Here is a 19738-nt window from a genome sequence, read left to right on the forward strand (position 1 = left end):
ACTTGTAAAGACAAAAACACACTGTGTGGTATGTCCAAAAATTATCTTACTTGAAACACTGTGCCTTTAGTTTTTACATCGTTGTTCAAATAACCCATACAAATTTGAACAGCTCCATCAGTAGTTGCTCATAACCTGCAGGTACAAGAGAAAACAATCTTCCATACACACCTTGTTTTTGCAACACCAAGGCTTTTTGTCCACTTTAGACTTCTGAGGTGTTAACTTTACACAAAGTTGCTTACTCTGTCAATCCAGTCCAAGTAAGAGCTGACTTGGGTAAATACGGTCGGCTTCTGGAAGAAGTTACAGCCTTGTCCTGAACCGAAGCTCACCACTCCATGGACAGTCCAGGAGCCATCAGGGTTCTGGCAGTTCAGAGGACCCCCAGAGTCTCCCTTTTAGTAAAGCATAAATAACATCCTAAATGTTTCAGTCATTTATTTACCATGTAAATGATTTGACTTGCATTTTATACTGTCGCTCACATTACAGCCAGCAGTGATGCCATCTCCACCAGCGCAGACCATCTTGTCAGTTGCCAGGACGCCCCACCAATCCGGTTGCGAGCACGTGCTGTGGTCAATCACAGGCAGGAGAGCCTGCTGCATGATGTCAGCTGGCGCACCCTCAGCTGGGAAAAACAACAGACATGCTCAGTAAGACTAACATGACTATGGTGTTAGTTTAGCCGTTTGACAAAATCCAACTTCCAATACATTTTAAAGTAAACCCCCTTGCTGCAAATCGTGAAAAAACATGATTAATTGACACACACACAACATTTTTATAATTGCTAAATTTGTGAATATGTCACAACCTTTGATCCTAAAAAACTCATTTGAAACTCCTTACAATCTTAACCTTACAAAAAATTGTCTTACAGATGCTTTCTTAAAAGCCACTCAGCAGAGCAAACAACAAACGTGGCAAATAGACCCTTGGTAACTTCTGCTAAAAGTCCAGGCTAAACTTACAGTGGCACCTGGTATTTCCCGTTGGTTTCTCTTCCAAGTACTATCCAGCCCTGACCCTGCTTGCCTTCCACGATCAGATGAGAGTTGGCTTCTCAGACTGGTATGGTCACAATTAAATTCTCAGACTACATAAACATACATGAAACATGTTTTAAGATCATTGCTGAAAACGTGCAAAGATGGAGAACTATGTAGTGCTGAATTGTGGTGATTTAGCATTGAGCTGTTTTTCACCATATCAGTTTTCATTTTTTTTCTTTATTTTTCACGATTTTGAAGACTCAGTGATTTATTTTAATTATTCAAATTTGGCAGGGTTGTTAACAACACTCTTCTCTGTGGTGTGCCAAATTTAGAATACATAATTTTACTTTACAGGGACTCCAGTATTGACTATATTACAGACACTGACGAGCATGGACTAAGTACAGCACTCACTGCACAGTCGACCCCAGCCAGTTATGTAGCATGCAGAGCCATGGGGAAGGACGGCATTGCGTTGTGGGAGGCAGGATGGCATGATTGTGTCAGAGAAAACCACAGGGGTGGAGAGCTTGATCAGGGCAATGTCGTTGCTGCAAAAGCCACATGCAGGAGGACATACAGTAGTGCGAAGCAAATCATGGTGGCTCAAACATAATGTTCTGACACCTCAGCAAGAGCCCACTTGCGTGTGAGGCCCTGCTGATATCAAGTAGTGTGGATGACTGTCACACGGGTGCTGTTACCGGCTGAGCAGGATGTTGTAGTTCTCATGGGTGATGATCTGGCCCGCCCTCCGAGCTACCGAGCTCTCCTCATTCGCCTTTAAGCTGTGCTTGCCCACTTCCACTCTATACTTGTAACGGTCACTGTGGGATGGCACATGGCACAGTATTTCCTTTGAGAGGTTACAGCAGTGTCAAGTTTTTCTGTCTGTGCTCACCATATTTAAGCTGATTGTGAGCTGCTTGTAGTAATTATCGCTTGTTTTTATGTATTTATTTATTTTATTTTTTAAATGTTACTGGGGCGGAACGGTGGTTAGCACATCTGCCTCACAGTTCTGAGGACCGGGGTTCAAATCCGCCCTTGCCTGTGTGGAGTTTGTTTTTTATGTTCTCCCTGTGTGTTTTTTTCCTCCGGGTACTCTGGTTTCCTCCCACATCCCAAAAACATGCACGGTAGTTTGATTGAAGACTCTAAATTGCCCGTAGGTGTGAATGTGAGTGTGGATGGTTGTTTGTTTATATGTGCCCTGCGATTGACTAGCAACCAGTTCAGGGAGTACCCCGCCTCTCGCCCGAAGATGGCTGGGATAGGCTCCAGCATCCCCATGACCATAGTGAGGATAAGCGGTACGGAAAATTAATGAATGAAAAAAAATTGTTGATCTTAATCTTATTCTTCTCCACCGAGAATGACTTCAATTCATCCATCCCTTTTCTACACTATTTGTTAGTGTGTTAACACCCGAGACTGGTCTCGGTCTCGAGACCGGTCTCCAGACCACATTTTTTAAGTTCTTGTCTCAGACTCGGCTGCTCTTCTTCAGAATCAGAATCAGAATCATCTTTATTTGCCAAGTATGTCAAAAACACACAAGGAATTTGTCTCCAGTAGTTGGAGCCGCTCTAGTATGACAACATTCAATCGATAGAGAATACTTTTGAGACATAAAGACAAATAAACACAGTCACTGAGCAATAAAAGGTTACCAGTATTGTGGTAATGCCGGTACAATTTAGTTATTTTTTTGACAATGTGCAAAAAGATGTAGAGTCCTCTAGCAATTAGAGCAGTTTGAAGTGACTAATAGAACAATAGTCCAGTGTAATGACCATTGTGCAAAAGGTGCAGAGACTTCAGGAAAGCATTGAATTGATGTGCATTCCAATATAGCATGAAAAGAGGTGTCAGGAGTATTTTTGGTGCATTGCGCGCATATATTAGATGGAGAGAAGCCCATTTTATGCATAGTGTATCGAGTAAAGTGTGTTCTATGGAGCACTTTATATTGTATAAGCTGTAAATTTGTGGGGTTTTTTGTCATTCTAAATGTATTGTTACATATCTGTATCCAGTAATTACGGTCAGCGGACATAGAAAGGTCTTCCCATTTAGTGATTGGTAAGTGCATTGATTTAGTGCATGAAATCAATTTATACACTTTTGAGAGATTTTTTTTTTCCTTTGCGTAAGAAGCTTCACTATTTACTTAACAAACTCTGAATGTACTATTGAACTGAATGTACTATTAGCCACGAGTGATTTGTTCGTTGAACTTCTACGTTCGCGATCCGCCAAGGAGAGACGTACTACGTATGCAGTGAACTGTGCTGCCATGAGTGACTCAGGCGGAAGTTCACTGCGAACTAGTACGATGAGTGATTCGTTTGTTCAAGGAATGACTTATTATGCAGTGAACGTACTCACGAGTGATTTGAACTGTTTATCCTCACAGGGATAGCTTTCACGAGCATCCGTTTCTCCAAGCTAACAGCTAATGTTGAGTCACATATTTAAAATAAATATGTCTGCGAGAGCTTGCTGAGCGAGAGAGATAGGTAGGTGATAACTTAGCTTAAGTTTTTTTTTGTTTTTGTTTTTTTATAAATCTCCCGCCTTTCCTAGTTTACTTTACGTGACAACAACAATGCATAGTCCTTTGGTGAATGTGTTGAGTGAACGTGAACCTCAGGGCTGAATCATAAACTGAATGAGGAAGCACTTGAATGATTCTGTCAAAAAGAACTGAGCGATTAGGTGAACGAATCTTTTTAATGAACTGATTCTAGTGATTCAGTACACTCAAAAGAACTGACGTGCCCATCACTCGTCTCGACTCCCAAAAGTGATGGTCTCGGACAATGTAGTCTTAAGCACAACACTAGATAGAGCCTTATGGCCCTACTAATTCTAAGCGCGATATACCGCTTATAGGGTCGTGGGTGTGCTGGAGCCTATCCGAGCAGACTTCGGGCACACACCCTGGACTAGACACCAGTCCGTATCGGCAAACAATCATTCATACTCACATTCACACCTAAGCACAATTTAGACTCTTCAACGAACCTAACATGCATGTATGTTTTTGGAATGTGTGTGAAAACCGGAGTACCACGAGAAAACCCAGCAAGCATCAGGAGAACATGCAAACTCCACGCAGGAAGGCCAAAGCCTGGATACGAACCTGGGTATGGTATTGGCTTTGTTTGTTGTTAATGGTAATATGGCCTCACAGTCAGGACTACATCTAAGGCTCTGATCTGTCCAGTTGGAGCTACACTTCTTGGAAAGTGACCATGGAGAAATTGACATGGCGTTAAACGCACTTTCCAGCTCCAACAGCTTCCAGATCTTCAACAAGATATTGGAGTAAGTCTGTCGAAATGTTTGTCCATTCAGCTAGAAGAACATTTGTGAGCCCCGAAGTCACTGGCTTTGAACCTCAGCGAGGACATGGCTCACAATCTCTGTTCTGTTTGCAGAAGGAAGCGGCCCACGCACCATAATTTGAAGACTGTATGGTTATTTGCTGCCATCGTCTGACTCGTCTGTGTTACTACATAAATACATCGCCAATAAAATCCATCGATTGACTATCTGGAGTCCAGTGTTTTCCAGTCTTTATTGAGTCAAGGGACATATTTTCCATAGAAAAATCTCACGGCACACCGCCAAACAAAAATGAAACTTGAGTCATTATTTCAGTAGTTTTGTTGAAATAGTCCCGCATTTAAAGACGTGTTCATGTTCATGTTCGAACTGTGCAAAATGTTTCACTGGCTTGCAATAATAAATATACTTTTTAGGAATGAAACTTGTTTTTGATTAACACTTAGGCATACTACTCACTGTCATTATGTGGTACTTGGTGTAAAATGTTTTGAGAACCACGTCTATAGCGATGGTGATGGAAGTGTCCACATTCCTCTTGTGTTCAGTCTTACTTGATGCAGTGTGCAGCAGTGAGGACCCACTCGGATGCAATTAGGGTTCCCCCACATACGTGACTCCAGCGCCCACTGCTGTCTGATTGGAGGGACACCTGAGCAGCACGATGGGACAGATACGGTTGCAGTAAACGGTTAGATGCTTCTTGGTGGGTGGGGGAATCAAGCACAATATTTTGAATTTGCAAAGTTTCCCACATATTTTATTTGGTATTGTGATTACATGTATTTTTTGGAACCATGGAATCTTGCAAAAATGGAAACATCCTGGAATAATTGAAAGTCAGCAGAAAACTATTACAGGAATTGTCAATCAATACAGATCAGTGTACCCGTATTGGTTAGGATTAGTTATAGTTCGACCTCACCTGCCAGGGCCAACTGTGTGGCTTGACATCCATCCCGGCTACCACTCGTCCCGGCACAGGAGGGTAGGCAGGAAGGCCACATCCGTAGACTAAAAACACGTCAGCAAAACACTTTAATGTTCCTGGATACTTTGAGCAACAGGAACAACGCTTTAACATCAAACAGTGACTCTCAATTGTAGTCAATATTTGTCAGCATTATTACCGTCAGCTATCATTAGAGTGAGAAACAGCAGCTTCCTCATGACTGCTCTTGCAGATTGTGTCCAAGTGGCTGTCCTGACGATACACACAGAAAGCCAAACAAGTGTTAAGCAGGTCAACATGTGGTTCGTAAAAGCATTTTCCCATCACTACTCCCTTTAGGACACATTGGATTCTTTGCTTTTGTCAATTACGTGTCATGACTAAGAATTTGGCAGAATAAAACACTCAAGACAATAAATTATACCACCAGTACATGGTGTCATAGATGCATCTCAATAAATTGGTACAAAGTTTACTTCACTAGTTCAATTAAAAATGTGGAACTAATATATATATATATATATATATATATATATATATATAGAGAGAGAGAGAGAGAGAGAGAGAGAGAGAGAGAGAGAGAGAGAGAGAGAGAGAGAAATCTTGAAAAGATTATCTCAGTGATTGGTGGATCAATATTATGAATTTCATTTTTTTAATTGGACTACTGAATTAAATTAAGTTTTCCAAGACATTCAAATTTATCGAGATGCACCTGTATATACTGTATATCGCAATATATTAATCTGTCATTAATATAATTAATATGTCGAAACACATTTGGGACAGCAAGAAAATATGTTTAAAAAAATTCAGTGTAACCTTTTAATTCTTGGTCTTATTTTTGGTTTATTTAACACGCATATGTCTTTTAGATGTGTGACTGAGACATATGTGAGGTTCTCATTGAGGTTAGCTTGGGCAGATAAACTCTCAATGGTAATACCTAAACTGGATTTACCCTTCAAGGTTGATTTCTTCATTTATTTACCCCCAAATCAACATTTGTATACTGTATATATATTCATGCGATAATGACTCACTCTATTAAATTTTCCCATCAGGATGGTGGACCTTGATAGCGCCTAGGTTGTTCATTATGGGATTTAATTATTTTTAACTCAGTTGAATATCATTACAGTACATACCTAAATGTAACTAGTCAATGCTCTTCCATAAAATGTCAAGCAGCAACAGACATTTTCCATATGTAGAACATGAATGTGCATACTCACTAGCCACAGCATTAGAAACATCAGCTGTTAAGTAGAATATCATCTCTCACTATGTTGCATTGCACTTCTCTAGCTCTGCAAACTACAACCAAAACGTCTGTGTAGCTCCTCAGTCAGCCTTGTTTCAACCTTTGTGGAATGTCACCAAAACATACTTTTAATTTCACACTTTTGTTTCATACATTTCATTTAACATTTTTCCCTTCAAGTCCCTAGTGTGTATATAATAGCCATTTGTTGTATTTTTGTGAAAGTAACTCCCAAGATATTGTGCCACCATTAGGCCATTTACTATTACTGCAGTGTGCCACAAGATGGTGACAAATAATTGTATTTGCGCTTATTCTGAAAAGACTCTAAAAGAAAATTCCTAAGATTGTATTTCAATTATTTGATGGGCTCAACACCCCTATAGTGCATGTAGTAAAATGACAAATTAAACATATTTTAATGACTTAGAAAGTAAACATGATTTACACCACTGGGCATGCATACTCATCATTTGTCTCACTGACTACATCACTACCGTATATACAGTAGATTTCAAGTACAATTGAATCATTTACACAAGTATGGGGAGATAACCTTTGATTAGTTAATTAATCAGTAGGTGGTTGTTCGTTTTTCTTGTGTCCTAGAACTCAAAGCACTGTCAGTAAAGGCCTATGAGTTAAAGCTTCAATGGGGAAACCTACTGTATTCCATTATTCTCTTTCATTTTCAGTGACTGTAAGTTTTGTTAATTTGTTGTTCATACAACTTAGTATATCAATATTGGAGTAACATGTTGTTATCATTACAGCTGTCATCACGCACAAGACGTTTGGCCCCCCTTTGACATTGTGAAGTAGCAATATTAATAAAGTTCTGTGTTTTATTGCTAGTCATGAAACTTTGAACAACGGCAAAAAAAAAAAAATTTTTTTTTTTTACTTTTTACAATTATGTGCCACCAGTGTGTCTTGTATACATATGTACAGTAGATTAAATTTGATTGAACGGCAACATTCTAACAACACTGAGAATCTCTGGGGTAAGTTCATGGGTTAGGGTTACCCTGTAAATTGTCAAAAATTAGTATAAAATAGCCGATCAAAACCAAAAGGGCAGAATTCCTGTCTTTTCGGGAATGTGTTCTTGAGACATTTTGTTGGACCACTCATTATAGACATGCCTACCAAATTTCATGTTGGTAAGTGAAACTGGCTCTGGGGGCTAAATTTTCAAACACATTTATTTATTTATTGATTTATTTATTTATTTATTTATATATAAAAGGCTGCTCTTAGCCTTGGCTTTGGTTATACCAATATTATATTGCTTCGAGCATATGTGTGTAATGCATTGTGTGTGTGTGTGTTTGTGGACTCTCCTGTGTGGGCATCACGGGACAAAGTAGCCTTTATGCAGTGTGCCGAGTTCCAAGGCAGAAACATTGTTGAGCATTATAACATTGTGTAACTAAAACCACATGTTCCAAAGTGGAGGACAGACAAACACAGACTGACTCCGCTATACTCAACATCAAGGACCGACGGTCGAGCATTAGGAAGGAATACAACAAATGAAGAAGTTTGACTGGCAGATTTGACAATGGCCTTTCCTGGTGAAATTAATTCGAAAGAAATACATACTAAGACTAATCGTAAGATGAATAATAGTGTACTTTATCCACCTATCATTAGTCCTCAGCAATTCTCTTCTCCCGAGTTTAGATGTGGCGGCCCTTGTGGGTTAAGTTTGAATTACTGACCCATACCCAGTGTCCACGTCAGGTCTATGTGTCTCACCCAGTCTTATCATTCTTACCATGTTAACATAGGGAATAGACTGATTGTACTTAATGACATTTTTTTTTCTTTTCATTCAAGGTTCATGTAGTAATGGAAGTGTGTTGGTGTGTTATTGTTGAGATGATAAGAAATAAAACCAAGTAGTTACATACTGTATAGTTTGCTTATATTTACATTAATTTTGAATTGACATGTCCTTGATTGTTAGAATCAAGGTGCTGCAGTAGTGGTGGGCGGATCAATCCAAATATTGATAGTATTGATACCAAATCAGTATCGATACTAGATTGATACAAGCGTGGAAATTTTGATACAGTAGTTTCAGTTTTGCTCTTGTTTGCACTGCTGCGCTTTTGTCAAACAAGTGTCAGCCAGGTCGCCGGACTCGCCGGTTCTGTCTAAGCGCAAAGCCTGCACACTTTGCGCCTCTTCCCCCTTGTGTTGCAGTGTTGTGCTGTCACGTGACTTAGCAACGCAAAGCAAGCAACCAAGCCGCCAGCTCGGGTCCACCTGCCCACCAGCACACACACAATGCATGCATCTACAGAGATACAAAGGAAAAGAAGGACAGAGAGGAAGAAGAGCACCGTCTGGCTATATTTTCAGGCTGCAAATGCCACAACATCAAGCTTTTACAATTTGTAAAAAGGCTGTAAGGTACAGTGGTAAAACCTCAACTTTATATAAGCATATGAAAAATCTTTGCAAAAGAAAACACTACATCTACAGAAAGAGAGACAGAGGAGGAGAGAAATCCCCCACCCCATGGCACTGCTGTCAGACCCCCAAGCCAGAGGCAGAGGGGATTGGCCGAAGCTTTTTAGCATGGAAAAGAATATACAGGTCTGGAAAATAGTGTTGGGTTTAATAACACTTAGTGTTGGGTTTGTTGCTGTTTTTTGTCAATGTCTTTATGTCTCCAAAGTGTTCTGTAAATTGACTGTCTGTTGTACTAGAGCGGCTCCAACTACCGGAGACAAATTCCTTGTGTGTTTTGGACATACTTGGCAAATAAAGATGATTCTGATTCTGATTCTGATTCTGAATAACTTAATAAGCTTGGCATTAGTTAATAATTATTTTTTAAAGTGAAACTGTCCATTTGTTACTTCGGCAAACTCAAAAAGTACAAAGACTTCGGTGTAGTACATTAATCACATTTAAATTTTATTTAAATGAATACATTTACTGGAATTTTTTATTCAAGAAAAAAAATCCAGACACGGCAATGTATGGGGAAAAATGTTTTGTTAGTGTTGTATTGTATCTGGAAAAAACGTTATGAAATTTAATTGAGATTTAGCAATTCGATAATTGTTTAGTTTGTTTAGTTTAATTATTGAAAAGTATCGGTATCGGTGATACTGCCCTTGTATTTACTTGGTGTTGGATCAATATCAAAATATGCAGTATCACACACCACTACCACGAATATAGAAGGAGGAAGAGTCGTGAGTACCTTACATGGACCTGTTATTTTTGGATACCTATTGTATATGAATACCTTCCTATTTCATGATTTTTACCGAAGTCAAATCTCTACTCAGAATAAGGGGTAGGGCCCGTTTTGTTTACTCCTTCTTACTCCGATTGAATGTACATTTGTATTGAAGGACGAAATCTACTGCTGCCTTCTTTGTTATTTATTTACATTTTGGTTTGTATATGTTAGGCCTTGGTGAAAAATATTTTTTTTTTCCAATTACTGGTAATTACATTTTTTTTTTTATTTTATTGAGAAAGATTTTTAAAATAATGGAGTTTTTTTTCCTCATGCTGCGGTCCACCTCTTACCCCCATGAGCTTCTGTAGCTTCCGTCATGCCCCTTGTTTCCGTCACAGAAACACACACTAGCGCAACAACATGGCTAAAGAGAGTCAAATGTTTGTTCAAAAGAAAGGAATTGTGTCGTCAGTGGTTTGGAAGTTTTTGTGGTTTGTGGCGACAGACGTGGAACAATTGTGTGACTGCATGCTGCAAAGTTTGTCCATTGCAACAAAAAGCAGTGGCATGACAAACTTATTCCAGCATCTTAAACAGGCATTGAGCCAATTGTGAGAAATGACAATCTTTATGAGGGGAACAAGACTGCTACAGCCAACAAACTCGCTAAAAAGCAGCTTACTGTGGCGGAGGCATTTACCCTCGGCACCGCGTATGATAAGAAAAGGGACTCGATGGAGCACGATCACTGAAGTGGCCGCTTTGCAGATCGCTAAAGATATGTATGGTACCCACATAAACAGTGGAAAGACAGGGTTTGTCCATTTGCCGAAAACTGTTGACTCCAGGTATGTGCTAAAAACTCGCCTATTCATGCCTATTTGCATATTTTTTGTGCTCTTGAATTTAATGACCCAAGATGCCTTCCAATCGGCCTGCTCCTTCTAAGTGGAGGGGTGGGCAAACCTTTTGGCTCAGAGGCCACATTGACTTTTAAAATTTGACAGACGGGCCAAGCCAGGACCAGATGCTTACATATCAAACATTAACAAAAAAAGGCATTGTAGTGTTAATACTTATATTTACTTTTAATGGGAACAGTGTTGTCCATCAAAGTCTGGTATCAGTTTTGTTGTGGCAATTCTCAGAACAGATCTGAGGTGTTATTCACTCAGTTGGGATCTGTAGGATGCTTTGTTGGTGTTCATCACACTAAAAGTATGTTCACACACATATGTATAGCCAAACAACACCAGCATCCACTGTGCCATCTTCCGTATTTTGGGAAATTAGTCTGCGCTTAATGAAGCATAAATCTCATCCAGTGTAAGAGAGTTACATTTTTCTTTTAAGACAGTATCACATTGGAGATCAATCAGTTCCAACTGCAGCTCCTGTGGCGCTGTTTCAGGGTCTTGCGTAAGGAACATGACCCTAGCTGAAGTGACTTGTCAATTTTGCCGAAATCAGAGAACCGACGACAGAATTCTCCATGCAGTGATTTCCTTTATTTTTTTTTACATGTCAAGGGGCCTCTTTCAGCCTAGCCAGTGTAGGGAAATGAACAAATGACTTTTTTGACGTTTGCTTTAAGAATAAAGCTAGCTTGGTTTTGAAGGCTCTGATGTTTGGATACATTTCATGCACAAACTGGTCTTTCCCTTGTAGCTTCACGTTCAGCTCATTGATGTATGCCCACAGCAAAAGCTAAATCACAAAGCCAATCTGTGTCACTCAGCTCAGAAAAATCGTCAGCTTTCCTAAGTAACGCTAAAAATGATATTATCTCTTCTTTGAGCTCCCACACGCCAAACACTTTCCCCAAACTTAACCAACGGACATTTGAGTGGTAAAGCAAGTCCTGGTCATGAGACTCAGTTTCTTTAAGAAATGTAATAAACTGACAATGTCGAAGTTCCCTCGCACGAATAAAGTTTACAAGTTTTACAACTGCCTTCACTACATGGTCACACGACAGAACAAATTTACACAGCGCTTCCCGGTGGATTATGCAGTGTAGAAAAATACCTCCTGCTCATGGTTGTCCTCTTCCACCCTTTCTTGGATTCTTTTTTTTCCAGTCAGATTTGGTGATCAATCTGTGGTAATGTTGGTGAGCGTACTCAAAGGTAACTTGTGCCTCTTGGTGATCTCCGTCACGCTCTCATACAAATCCTCTCCTCGCGTATTTCCCTTCAGGCATTCCATGGCCAAAAACTCCTCCGTGATCTCGAAATTGTCATTAATCCCTTTGATAAAAATGAAAAGTTGAACGGTATCCTTTATGTCATTACATTCGTCCAGTGCCATGGAATACAATGTAAATTACTCTGCTTTTTTGTTTAGCTTGTTAGCTAAGTCGTTATCAATTAGCTCAACACGGCGAGTCACTGTCCTGCGTGATAAGCTAATGTTTTCAAATTCTCAGGACACAAGATATTCGCTGTCTCTACCATGCATTCTTTCAGAAACTCCCCTTGGGAACGAGGCTTGCTGGTCTTCGCTAGTTTGAATGCCAGCAAAAAACTAACCTTTGTGACAGAATCTTGGATAAAGGTGTTTTGCTGAGCTTGCAAGCTGGATTTTAACCGCTGAGCCATAGCCGTCTGTTCCTGTGTTGATTGGTTGTTAGCATAATTAGCATGCTTGGTACAAAAGTGATGGCTGATGTTGTATTCCTTTAAAACAGCAATGGTTTCTTGGCAAATAAGTCAATACAGCCTTTGACCGGACTTCAGTGGAAAAAGGATTTAGTAGTCCATTCTCTATTGAACACTCACAGTCGATTTTGTTTTTTTTCTTTGACCCACTCATGGTTGAAGATGGGTTCAGAGCAGTAGCAGGGTAAAAACAGAACAGCCAAAGTCAAGTCAATGCATCACTGTGCCTACTGTGCCACCTGGTGGAACCACTGGGCATTACAGGACAAGGTCAAATGAATGTAGTCATGATTTTGATATGATTTGCGAGACAGATTGTAATAACGGGCTGCGATGTGGCCCGTGGGCCGTAATTTGCCCACCCCTGGGCTAGCGTTAGCCTTCAGCTACAGTATGTGCTACCTTTTGCTGAAGTTGCCTGACACTATTTGTACTACAGAAAATCAGCAGAGAGCTGGAGGGGTTGTCGTTTTATCCTGCAATGACAGACATGGGCTAGTCGAACCAAGGAGCCATACATGAGTTTAAATGTATAAGAGTTATAGACATCAAGCACAGACCTTATGTCCTGCACCTCAACCAAAATGCCATTTTTTCTTCATATATTCAGTGATACAAGTGGCACTGTCCGTCCATCCATTTTGTTCTGCTTATCCGAGATCGGGTCACGAAAGCAGTAGCCTTAGCAGGGAAGCTCAGACTTCCCTCTCCCCAGCCACTTCCGCTAGCTCTTCTGAGGGGATGCTGAGGCGTTACCAGGCCAGCCAAGAGACTTATTCTCTCCAGCATGTCCAGGGTGGTCCCCGGGGTCTCCTCCCCGTGGGAGGTGCCCGGAACACCTCACGGGGGAGGCGTCCGGGAGGCGTCCTAATCAGATGCCTGAGCCACCTCATCTGGCTCCTCTCAATGGAGCGGCTCGACTCTGAGCCCCTCCCGGATGACCGAGCTTCTCAACATAACAAGTGGCACTGTTTAGCTTTTAAAACAAAGCTTAACAAACTTTTTAAGTTTGCACATTAACAATTAGTGTTGGAGTTGATTTATTATTTATTTGCATACGCTGTGCTATGCTCCATTTATGTTTTCTAGAAGTATTTTATTCAAGACAGAAGTTTTCCACGTCAATTCCAGGAGGGAAATATGGATTACATTTGTTAAGTTTTTCATAAAATAAAAGCAAAACTTGTTTTAAAATTTCTCAGGTATTTGTACTTGTTTTCTTTAAAATGTATGAAAAAAAATTGTAAAAGTTTTTTTGGTGGGAAAAAAAAAAAAATTATTTTTAGGCCGTATCACCCAGCTGTAGTATATGTTCAATAAAGAATTGAGGGGGGGGGGGGGGGGGGGGGGAAGCGCAGATGACCAAGCGCCAGCAACTAGATCTAGCCCATTGGTTTGCCATCCATCAATCCATCCATTTTCCATCCATCCATCCATCCATCCGTTTTCTGAGCCGCTTCTCCTCACTAGGGTCGCGGGCATGCTGGAGCCTATCCCAGCTGTCATCGGGCAGGAGGCGGGGTACACCCTGAACTGGTTGCCAGCCAATCGCAGGGAACATAGGAACAAACAACCATTCGCACTCACAGTCATGCCTACGGGCAATTTAGAGTCTCCAATTCATGCATGTTTTTGGGATGTGGGAGGAAACCGGAGTACCCGGAGAAAACCCACGCAGGCACGGGGAGAACATGCAAACTCCACACAGGCAGGGCCCGGGATTGAACCCGGGTCCTCAGAACTGTGAGGCTGACGCTCTAACCAGTCGGCCACCGTGCCGCCTCCATCCATTTTCCGTACCGCTTATCTTCACCAGGGTCGCAGGCGCGCTGGAGCCCATCCCAGCCGACTCCGGGTGCGTGGTAGGGTACACCCTGAACTGGTCGCCAGCAAATCGCAGGGCACACACAGACAAACAACCAGTCACACTCACATTCACACCTACGGGCAATTTAGAGTCATCAGTTTACTTACCATGCATATATTTGAAATGTGGGAGAACACCGGAGTACCCGGAGAAAACTCACAGGCACGGGGAGAACATGCAAACTCTACACAGGCAAGGCTGGATTTGAACCAGAGGCAGATGTGCTAACCAATTGAACACCGTGCCGACCCACTGGTTGTCAAACAAAAGCCGGGCTTGCCATTGGTCCTGCAGTATGTGGGGCGGGATTAGTGTTGGCATACCACATGAGACAAAGTTGTCCCTAAAACGACCCAATTTCACCATGGCAAGAAATGTGATGTGTAAATATGTTTCGAATTCTTGATTCTTGGAGTATTTTGACAAAAGAATGTCACAGACATGATATTACGACGCTTGGATACTGTTTTAAATGTGTTTAGTGGGGGGCGCACTCTCCTTTCAATACTGGATACTTTTCTTTTTTTTGTATACTCATAAATAGTGGTCAACTTCTTGTGACTAGTATTACTTAACAGTTCCGAATGTTACTTTCGAAAAGTGGCTGTGGTTGTGGCTGTTGAGTACAGTTAATAAAGGTTTTCTGACAGTAACTGTTGAGCTCTGTAACAGATTATTTGTATTTCCTTTATTTGTTCTGGGTAAAAATGTTTTCAAACCCAAACAGCTTCCTGCAAATGATAGTTTTCAACCTTGGAGTTCCTCCAAGCGGGAAATAATAATTTTATTGCAGATACCATTATTTGAGGACCTCACAGGTTCCTCTTAATCATGTTGGCTATGCGTGTCTCACCCCAAGATGAGCTCTTTAGATCCAGAAAAGTCGTCTAAATACAGCTTTGTTTAATTATCAGAGGCAGGTTGATGCATGCTGTTGGTCACACAAAACCCTAAACCCCACCACCACTTCCACTGCTGTTTGTGGCACCGCCTTCTCTGTCCAAATAAAGCTCCATCTGACTCTTGTCAGATAATCAACATTTTCCATATACGAATTGGATTTAGTTTGCCTGAGCACCAAAGCGTTTAAGCACCCTCACCTTCACCTTTCCAATGACTTCACTATGCTTCTCCATCCAGTATAAACACCAGAAGATCCTCATAGTCTGTTGCCTTGCTTCCTGGATTCTCAACAGTGCCCCCACACCCTCCCATTCCTAACCAATCCCTGACCACCTCAGCCTCCACCTCTATGATAGGATATGTCAATCCCCATCTAATTTATAGAATATTTTGGAGGTAACTATATACGACAGCAGGGGTGATAACATCTCCAGGCTCCTGTGAGGGACAGGAACTCTGCAGTATGTACTTAATAACATGAACTGCTGAAAAGGGACCCGGGCCGGCGCTTTGGCAGAGGAGCTAGCTGGTAGATAGAGAGTAGAGAAGGAGAACCCAGTGTTCTCAGGCGGGGGGTAATTGAGACCATGTGAGCCCCCCAACCCCCATGTCCACTGGACTGGATTAGAGAAGAAATGGAACCTTCTCAGCCCGAGATGACTTTCAATTAGATGCGCCCAGAGCAAACGTACAAGGCCAACAGAGAGGGTGAGACCATAATAACCTAAAAAATGCATGTTTTTTCTTTTTAAATTGATTATCAAGGATTGTGACACTTTTACATCTCCAAAATGGCTTTGCGTTCACTTAATAGTAAAATACACGGCACAGCCCTGTTACCAAAATTATTATTATTTTTAAAAAATGTTATCTATTTTATATATATATATATATATATATATATATATATATATATATATTTAAATCACAGCAATGTGATTAGTGTCAACATGCTATGAGCATAAATGTCGTGGCTATATTTAATGTGTTTGCTATTCATATGCTAAACACACACTCCTAATACTTTCAGTCCTGTTTCTCAAATGAAGAGTTTCAGTATAATAAATCAATGACATGAAGATAAAGTTTCCTGAGATGGGCCACTACACATTTTGAGTAGTTCAATATGTGCATTATCATTATATTTATAGTTGAAATAGTTTATTTTGAGTTGTTGAACGTACAACAAAAACTTGTTCGACCGTAATGCTTCAAACATGACCGTTTCCCATAATGCACTACGGTTTGGGCATGCGTAGATGCCTCCAGTGTGTAGAAGAAGACGACGCTAGTTTTAGGCGCGCTCGAAGCAAAACGCAGCACGACACGCACGAACGCAAATTTTTTTTTTTCATTTTTCACAGCCTCATCATGGAAAGTACAAGAAGAAAAGCGTATGATGCAGCTTTGAAGTTGAAAACCATCGATCTGTCCATCCAGGAGGGAAATCGAGCTGCTGCATGTAAGCTTGGCATTAACGAATCGATGGTGAGGCGTTGGAGACGGCAGCGTGAAGAACTGATGCAATGCCCAAAGACAACAAAGGCTTTCAGAGGTCATAAGAGTAGATGGCCCAAACTTGAAAATGTTCTTGAGGACTGGGTTAACACACTGAGAGCAGACGGCCAAGGTGTATCCACCGTGCAGATTCGACTGAAAGCTAAAACAAAATCGCCAGCGAAATGTGTGTTGAAGGTTTTCAAGGTGGACCGTCATCGTGTTCTCGATTCATGAGACATAAAGGTTTGTCCATCAGGCCGTGGACGACTGTCTGTCAGCAACTCCCTCCCGACTACGAGGAAAAAGTTGCAAACTTCCACAAATTCATTGCAACAAAAATAGGATTCCATCGGACCATGAAGTGCCTTTGACGTTCGACCTGCCTCTAACTCGAACGTTTAACAAGACAGGACTGTTATCCATTATGATGAAAACAACTAACCACAAGAGAACGCATTTCACGTGTGTTTTGAGCTGCACCGCTTCCAGACAAAAGCTTCCACCAATGGTGATTTTTAAGCGGACAACTATGCCAAAAGAAAAATTCCTAAAAGGCATAGTCGTTAAAGTTAAAAAAAAAAAAAGGGTGGATGATAGAAAGCTTAATGACTGAATGGCTGACGAAGTGTTACAGTAGGCGTACGGGAGCATATTTTTAACCGGAAAAAAAGCATTGCTTGTTTTGGACAGTATGAGGGCCCATATAACAGATTCTGTGAAAACAGCCATCAGGAGATCAAACTCAATTCCAGCTGTGATTCCTGGAGGCACAACAAAGTTTTTGCAGCCACTGGACATCAGTGTGAATCGTGCTTTTAAAGTGGTACTCCGAGGTGAGTGTGAAGCTTGGCTGAACCAGCGGCGAGAAATCTTTCATAAAAATGGATCTTAAAAGCAGTAGAGCAGTGTGAAAGAATCTACTATCACCAACAGATTTTGAAAGGCTGGACTGCTATGTGATGAGAACAGCACAACTTCAGCGGTAACTGTGTCTCGAGATGAAAATGACATTGAGAGCGACACAGAGACTGAAATGGTGTGTGACACAGACGTTTTGAGGCTCTTCAACTCAGACACTGAAGAAGACGACTTCAGTGGTTTCAGTGAACAGGATGAGGAGGACTTTTCTGTTATGTGTGAGCCGTTTTACTGCCATGTTACAGGCACTGTTTGGAAACAAGGTATGTAAATAAACATTTACGAAATCTTTCTGTGTAAATATCTAATTTCACAATGTATATATACGCGGCGTATAGTCCGGTGCGGCCAACATATAAAAAAAAATAAAAATAAATTCTACACAAAGTGGGCGCGGCTTATAATCCGATGCGCTCTATAGTCTGGAAAATACGGTAATTGATGTGTAATTTTGTGGCATAGTAATAAAGTGCTCACTTCTTAAGTAGGCTGGATTGTTTGAGAACAAGTAATGGGAGCAATGCCCTAGCTCTGTTGGTCATCATGATAATGAAAGCTACTCAGCATTGTAAAGGTGGGTGGAGTAAGCATTGGCTAATTTCCATGTAACAGAAGTTCCCCCCAAAAAACAAAACAGTTGTTCTAAACGGATGGTAACTGTGCTGTAATTCTTTATTCTTTACATATAAACATATAAACATGCCCAGTATGAGCGCCAGAAGTCCATCAGGGCAGCCAATAGGAATTACACCCAGAGACTTGAGAGCTGCTACAGGGAGAAACTACACTAGAGCAGTGATTTCCAACCTCTATGGTGTGAAGGCACATATTTTACAATTGGAAAATCTCACGGCACACCAACAAACAAAAATGTCACAAAAAGTAGATACACAGTAATTACTGTATGTACTTCCTGCCATCTAATAGAAGAGCATGTATTTGTTCTGTCTGTCGCTATGCCTCAATGGCATAAATAGAGGAACAAAGATACATTATTTCTTGTAAATGAATAATTTTTTTAGCAGTTGAGTAAAATTTGATAATTTCCCACGGGACACCTGAAGCTCGCCCATGGCACACTAGTGTGCCACGGCGCACTGGTTGGGAATCACTGCACTCGAGGCATGTGGCAGGGAATCAGGCCAATGACCTACCACATGACTCACACTAACAGCACCGGGGTCCAAGACGGTATCCTGCCAGACAACCTCAACAGCTTCTACGCCAGATTTGAACAGCACAACAGAGACATTCCCTTAAAGGCCACCTGCAAGAGGAGACTGCACTGCAGGAGATAAACACACAGCTCCTCAGAGTCCTGAGGCAGAGCTCACAGTCAGTACGGGAACCCCGCAGGGACGCTGCCTCAGCCCTAAACTGTGCACCCCCCATGACAATAAAACATTATTATTAAGTATACAGACGACACAACCGTCCTCGACCTCATTAGAGGAGGGGATGAGTGCGTACAGGAACCTGGTTCACAGAATCACTATCTATGGAAAGGACTATTACCTTGCCCTCAATGCTGACAAAACAAAATAATTTATAGTAGATTACAGGAGAAGAGCCCCCCCCTTGCAGCCTCTCACCACCAATGGGACCAATGGGAGTGATAGCCACAAGTTCCTTGGCCTCCATATCACAGAGAGTCCAGTGGGTGGACTGAGACACTGAACAATTAACCCCAATTGGACAATTTACACGCAATAGATGCAATACTTGTAACCACGTTTGGTCATACCAAGCACATGGTGTTCATATGCTATATCCGTCTGACACTATTCCTCCATTGTTGTTCTTTTTTAAAATTTATTTTTTTTATATTCCCTCTTTTTTAAATGTGTAATTTATTTTTCTTATACAACTTGCACTTTGTGTTGAAATGCATTGTTATTTAGTTAGTTTGTTGTTTGTAAATTTGTCACTACCGACTAAGGGACATGCACATGAATTTCATTGTACTTGTTTTAAGCTGTGTTTTAACTTGTACATATGGCAATAAATACTATTGTATTCTGTTCTATTCTTTGTGTACTTTAACTGAAGAATGTCAAAGACCTTTTATTAAGACACTTCTTTTTTTTAATTACTCTAGTACAAACTTTAAT

General features: G+C 41.0%; 1 protein-coding gene and 2 long non-coding RNA genes across 5 annotated transcripts; 2 read left to right on the forward strand and 1 right to left on the reverse strand.

Moving 5' to 3' along the window:
- Positions 1-59: 59 nt before the first annotated feature.
- On the reverse strand, positions 60-5736 carry LOC133482792 (chymotrypsin-like elastase family member 2A). The gene is made up of 8 exons (XM_061783332.1): positions 5486-5736; positions 5281-5369; positions 4910-5007; positions 1706-1828; positions 1416-1552; positions 489-634; positions 246-398; positions 60-135 (listed from the first exon to the last, which is right to left on the reverse strand). Exons 1-8 carry the CDS (start codon positions 5604-5606, stop codon positions 118-120), a joined length of 885 nt encoding a protein of 294 aa, XP_061639316.1. The 5' UTR covers positions 5607-5736; the 3' UTR covers positions 60-117.
- LOC133482797 (uncharacterized) lies at positions 313-4559 on the forward strand. 3 transcript variants are annotated; one of them, XR_009789960.1, is made up of 5 exons: positions 313-404; positions 496-659; positions 887-1077; positions 4201-4334; positions 4448-4559. It is a non-coding gene; the product is annotated as an uncharacterized LOC133482797 (long non-coding RNA). The 3 variants fall into 3 exon arrangements; XR_009789957.1 differs by having other exon boundaries at positions 4234-4334; XR_009789961.1 differs by lacking the exons at positions 313-404; positions 496-659; positions 887-1077 and adding an exon at positions 1603-4153 and having other exon boundaries at positions 4234-4334.
- A 9717-nt stretch (positions 5737-15453) lies between the features above and the next one.
- Positions 15454-19412, forward strand: LOC133471351 (uncharacterized). The gene is made up of 4 exons (XR_009786257.1): positions 15454-15917; positions 16574-17542; positions 17643-17890; positions 18692-19412. It is a non-coding gene; the product is annotated as an uncharacterized LOC133471351 (long non-coding RNA).
- The last annotated feature ends 326 nt before the right edge of the window (positions 19413-19738 follow it).

The sequence above is a fragment of the Phyllopteryx taeniolatus genome, chromosome 1, assembly GCF_024500385.1.
Source record: "Phyllopteryx taeniolatus isolate TA_2022b chromosome 1, UOR_Ptae_1.2, whole genome shotgun sequence".
NCBI classification, from domain to species: Eukaryota; Metazoa; Chordata; class Actinopteri; order Syngnathiformes; family Syngnathidae; genus Phyllopteryx; species Phyllopteryx taeniolatus.

Bases quoted from the DNA above. Each gene is read 5' to 3' on its own strand.
- LOC133482792 (XM_061783332.1), bottom strand. From the start codon at position 5,606: ATGTTGACCTGCTTAACACTTGTTTGGCTTTCTGTGTGTATCGTCAGG. The intron at 1,829-4,909 runs GTAAGACTGAAC...GCCATCCCACAG, and splicing joins ACTGCTGCACACTGCATCAA to TGACCGTTACAAGTATAGAG. The intron at 1,553-1,705 runs GTAACAGCACCC...TGGCTTTTGCAG, and splicing joins TACAACATCCTGCTCAGCCG to CAACGACATTGCCCTGATCA.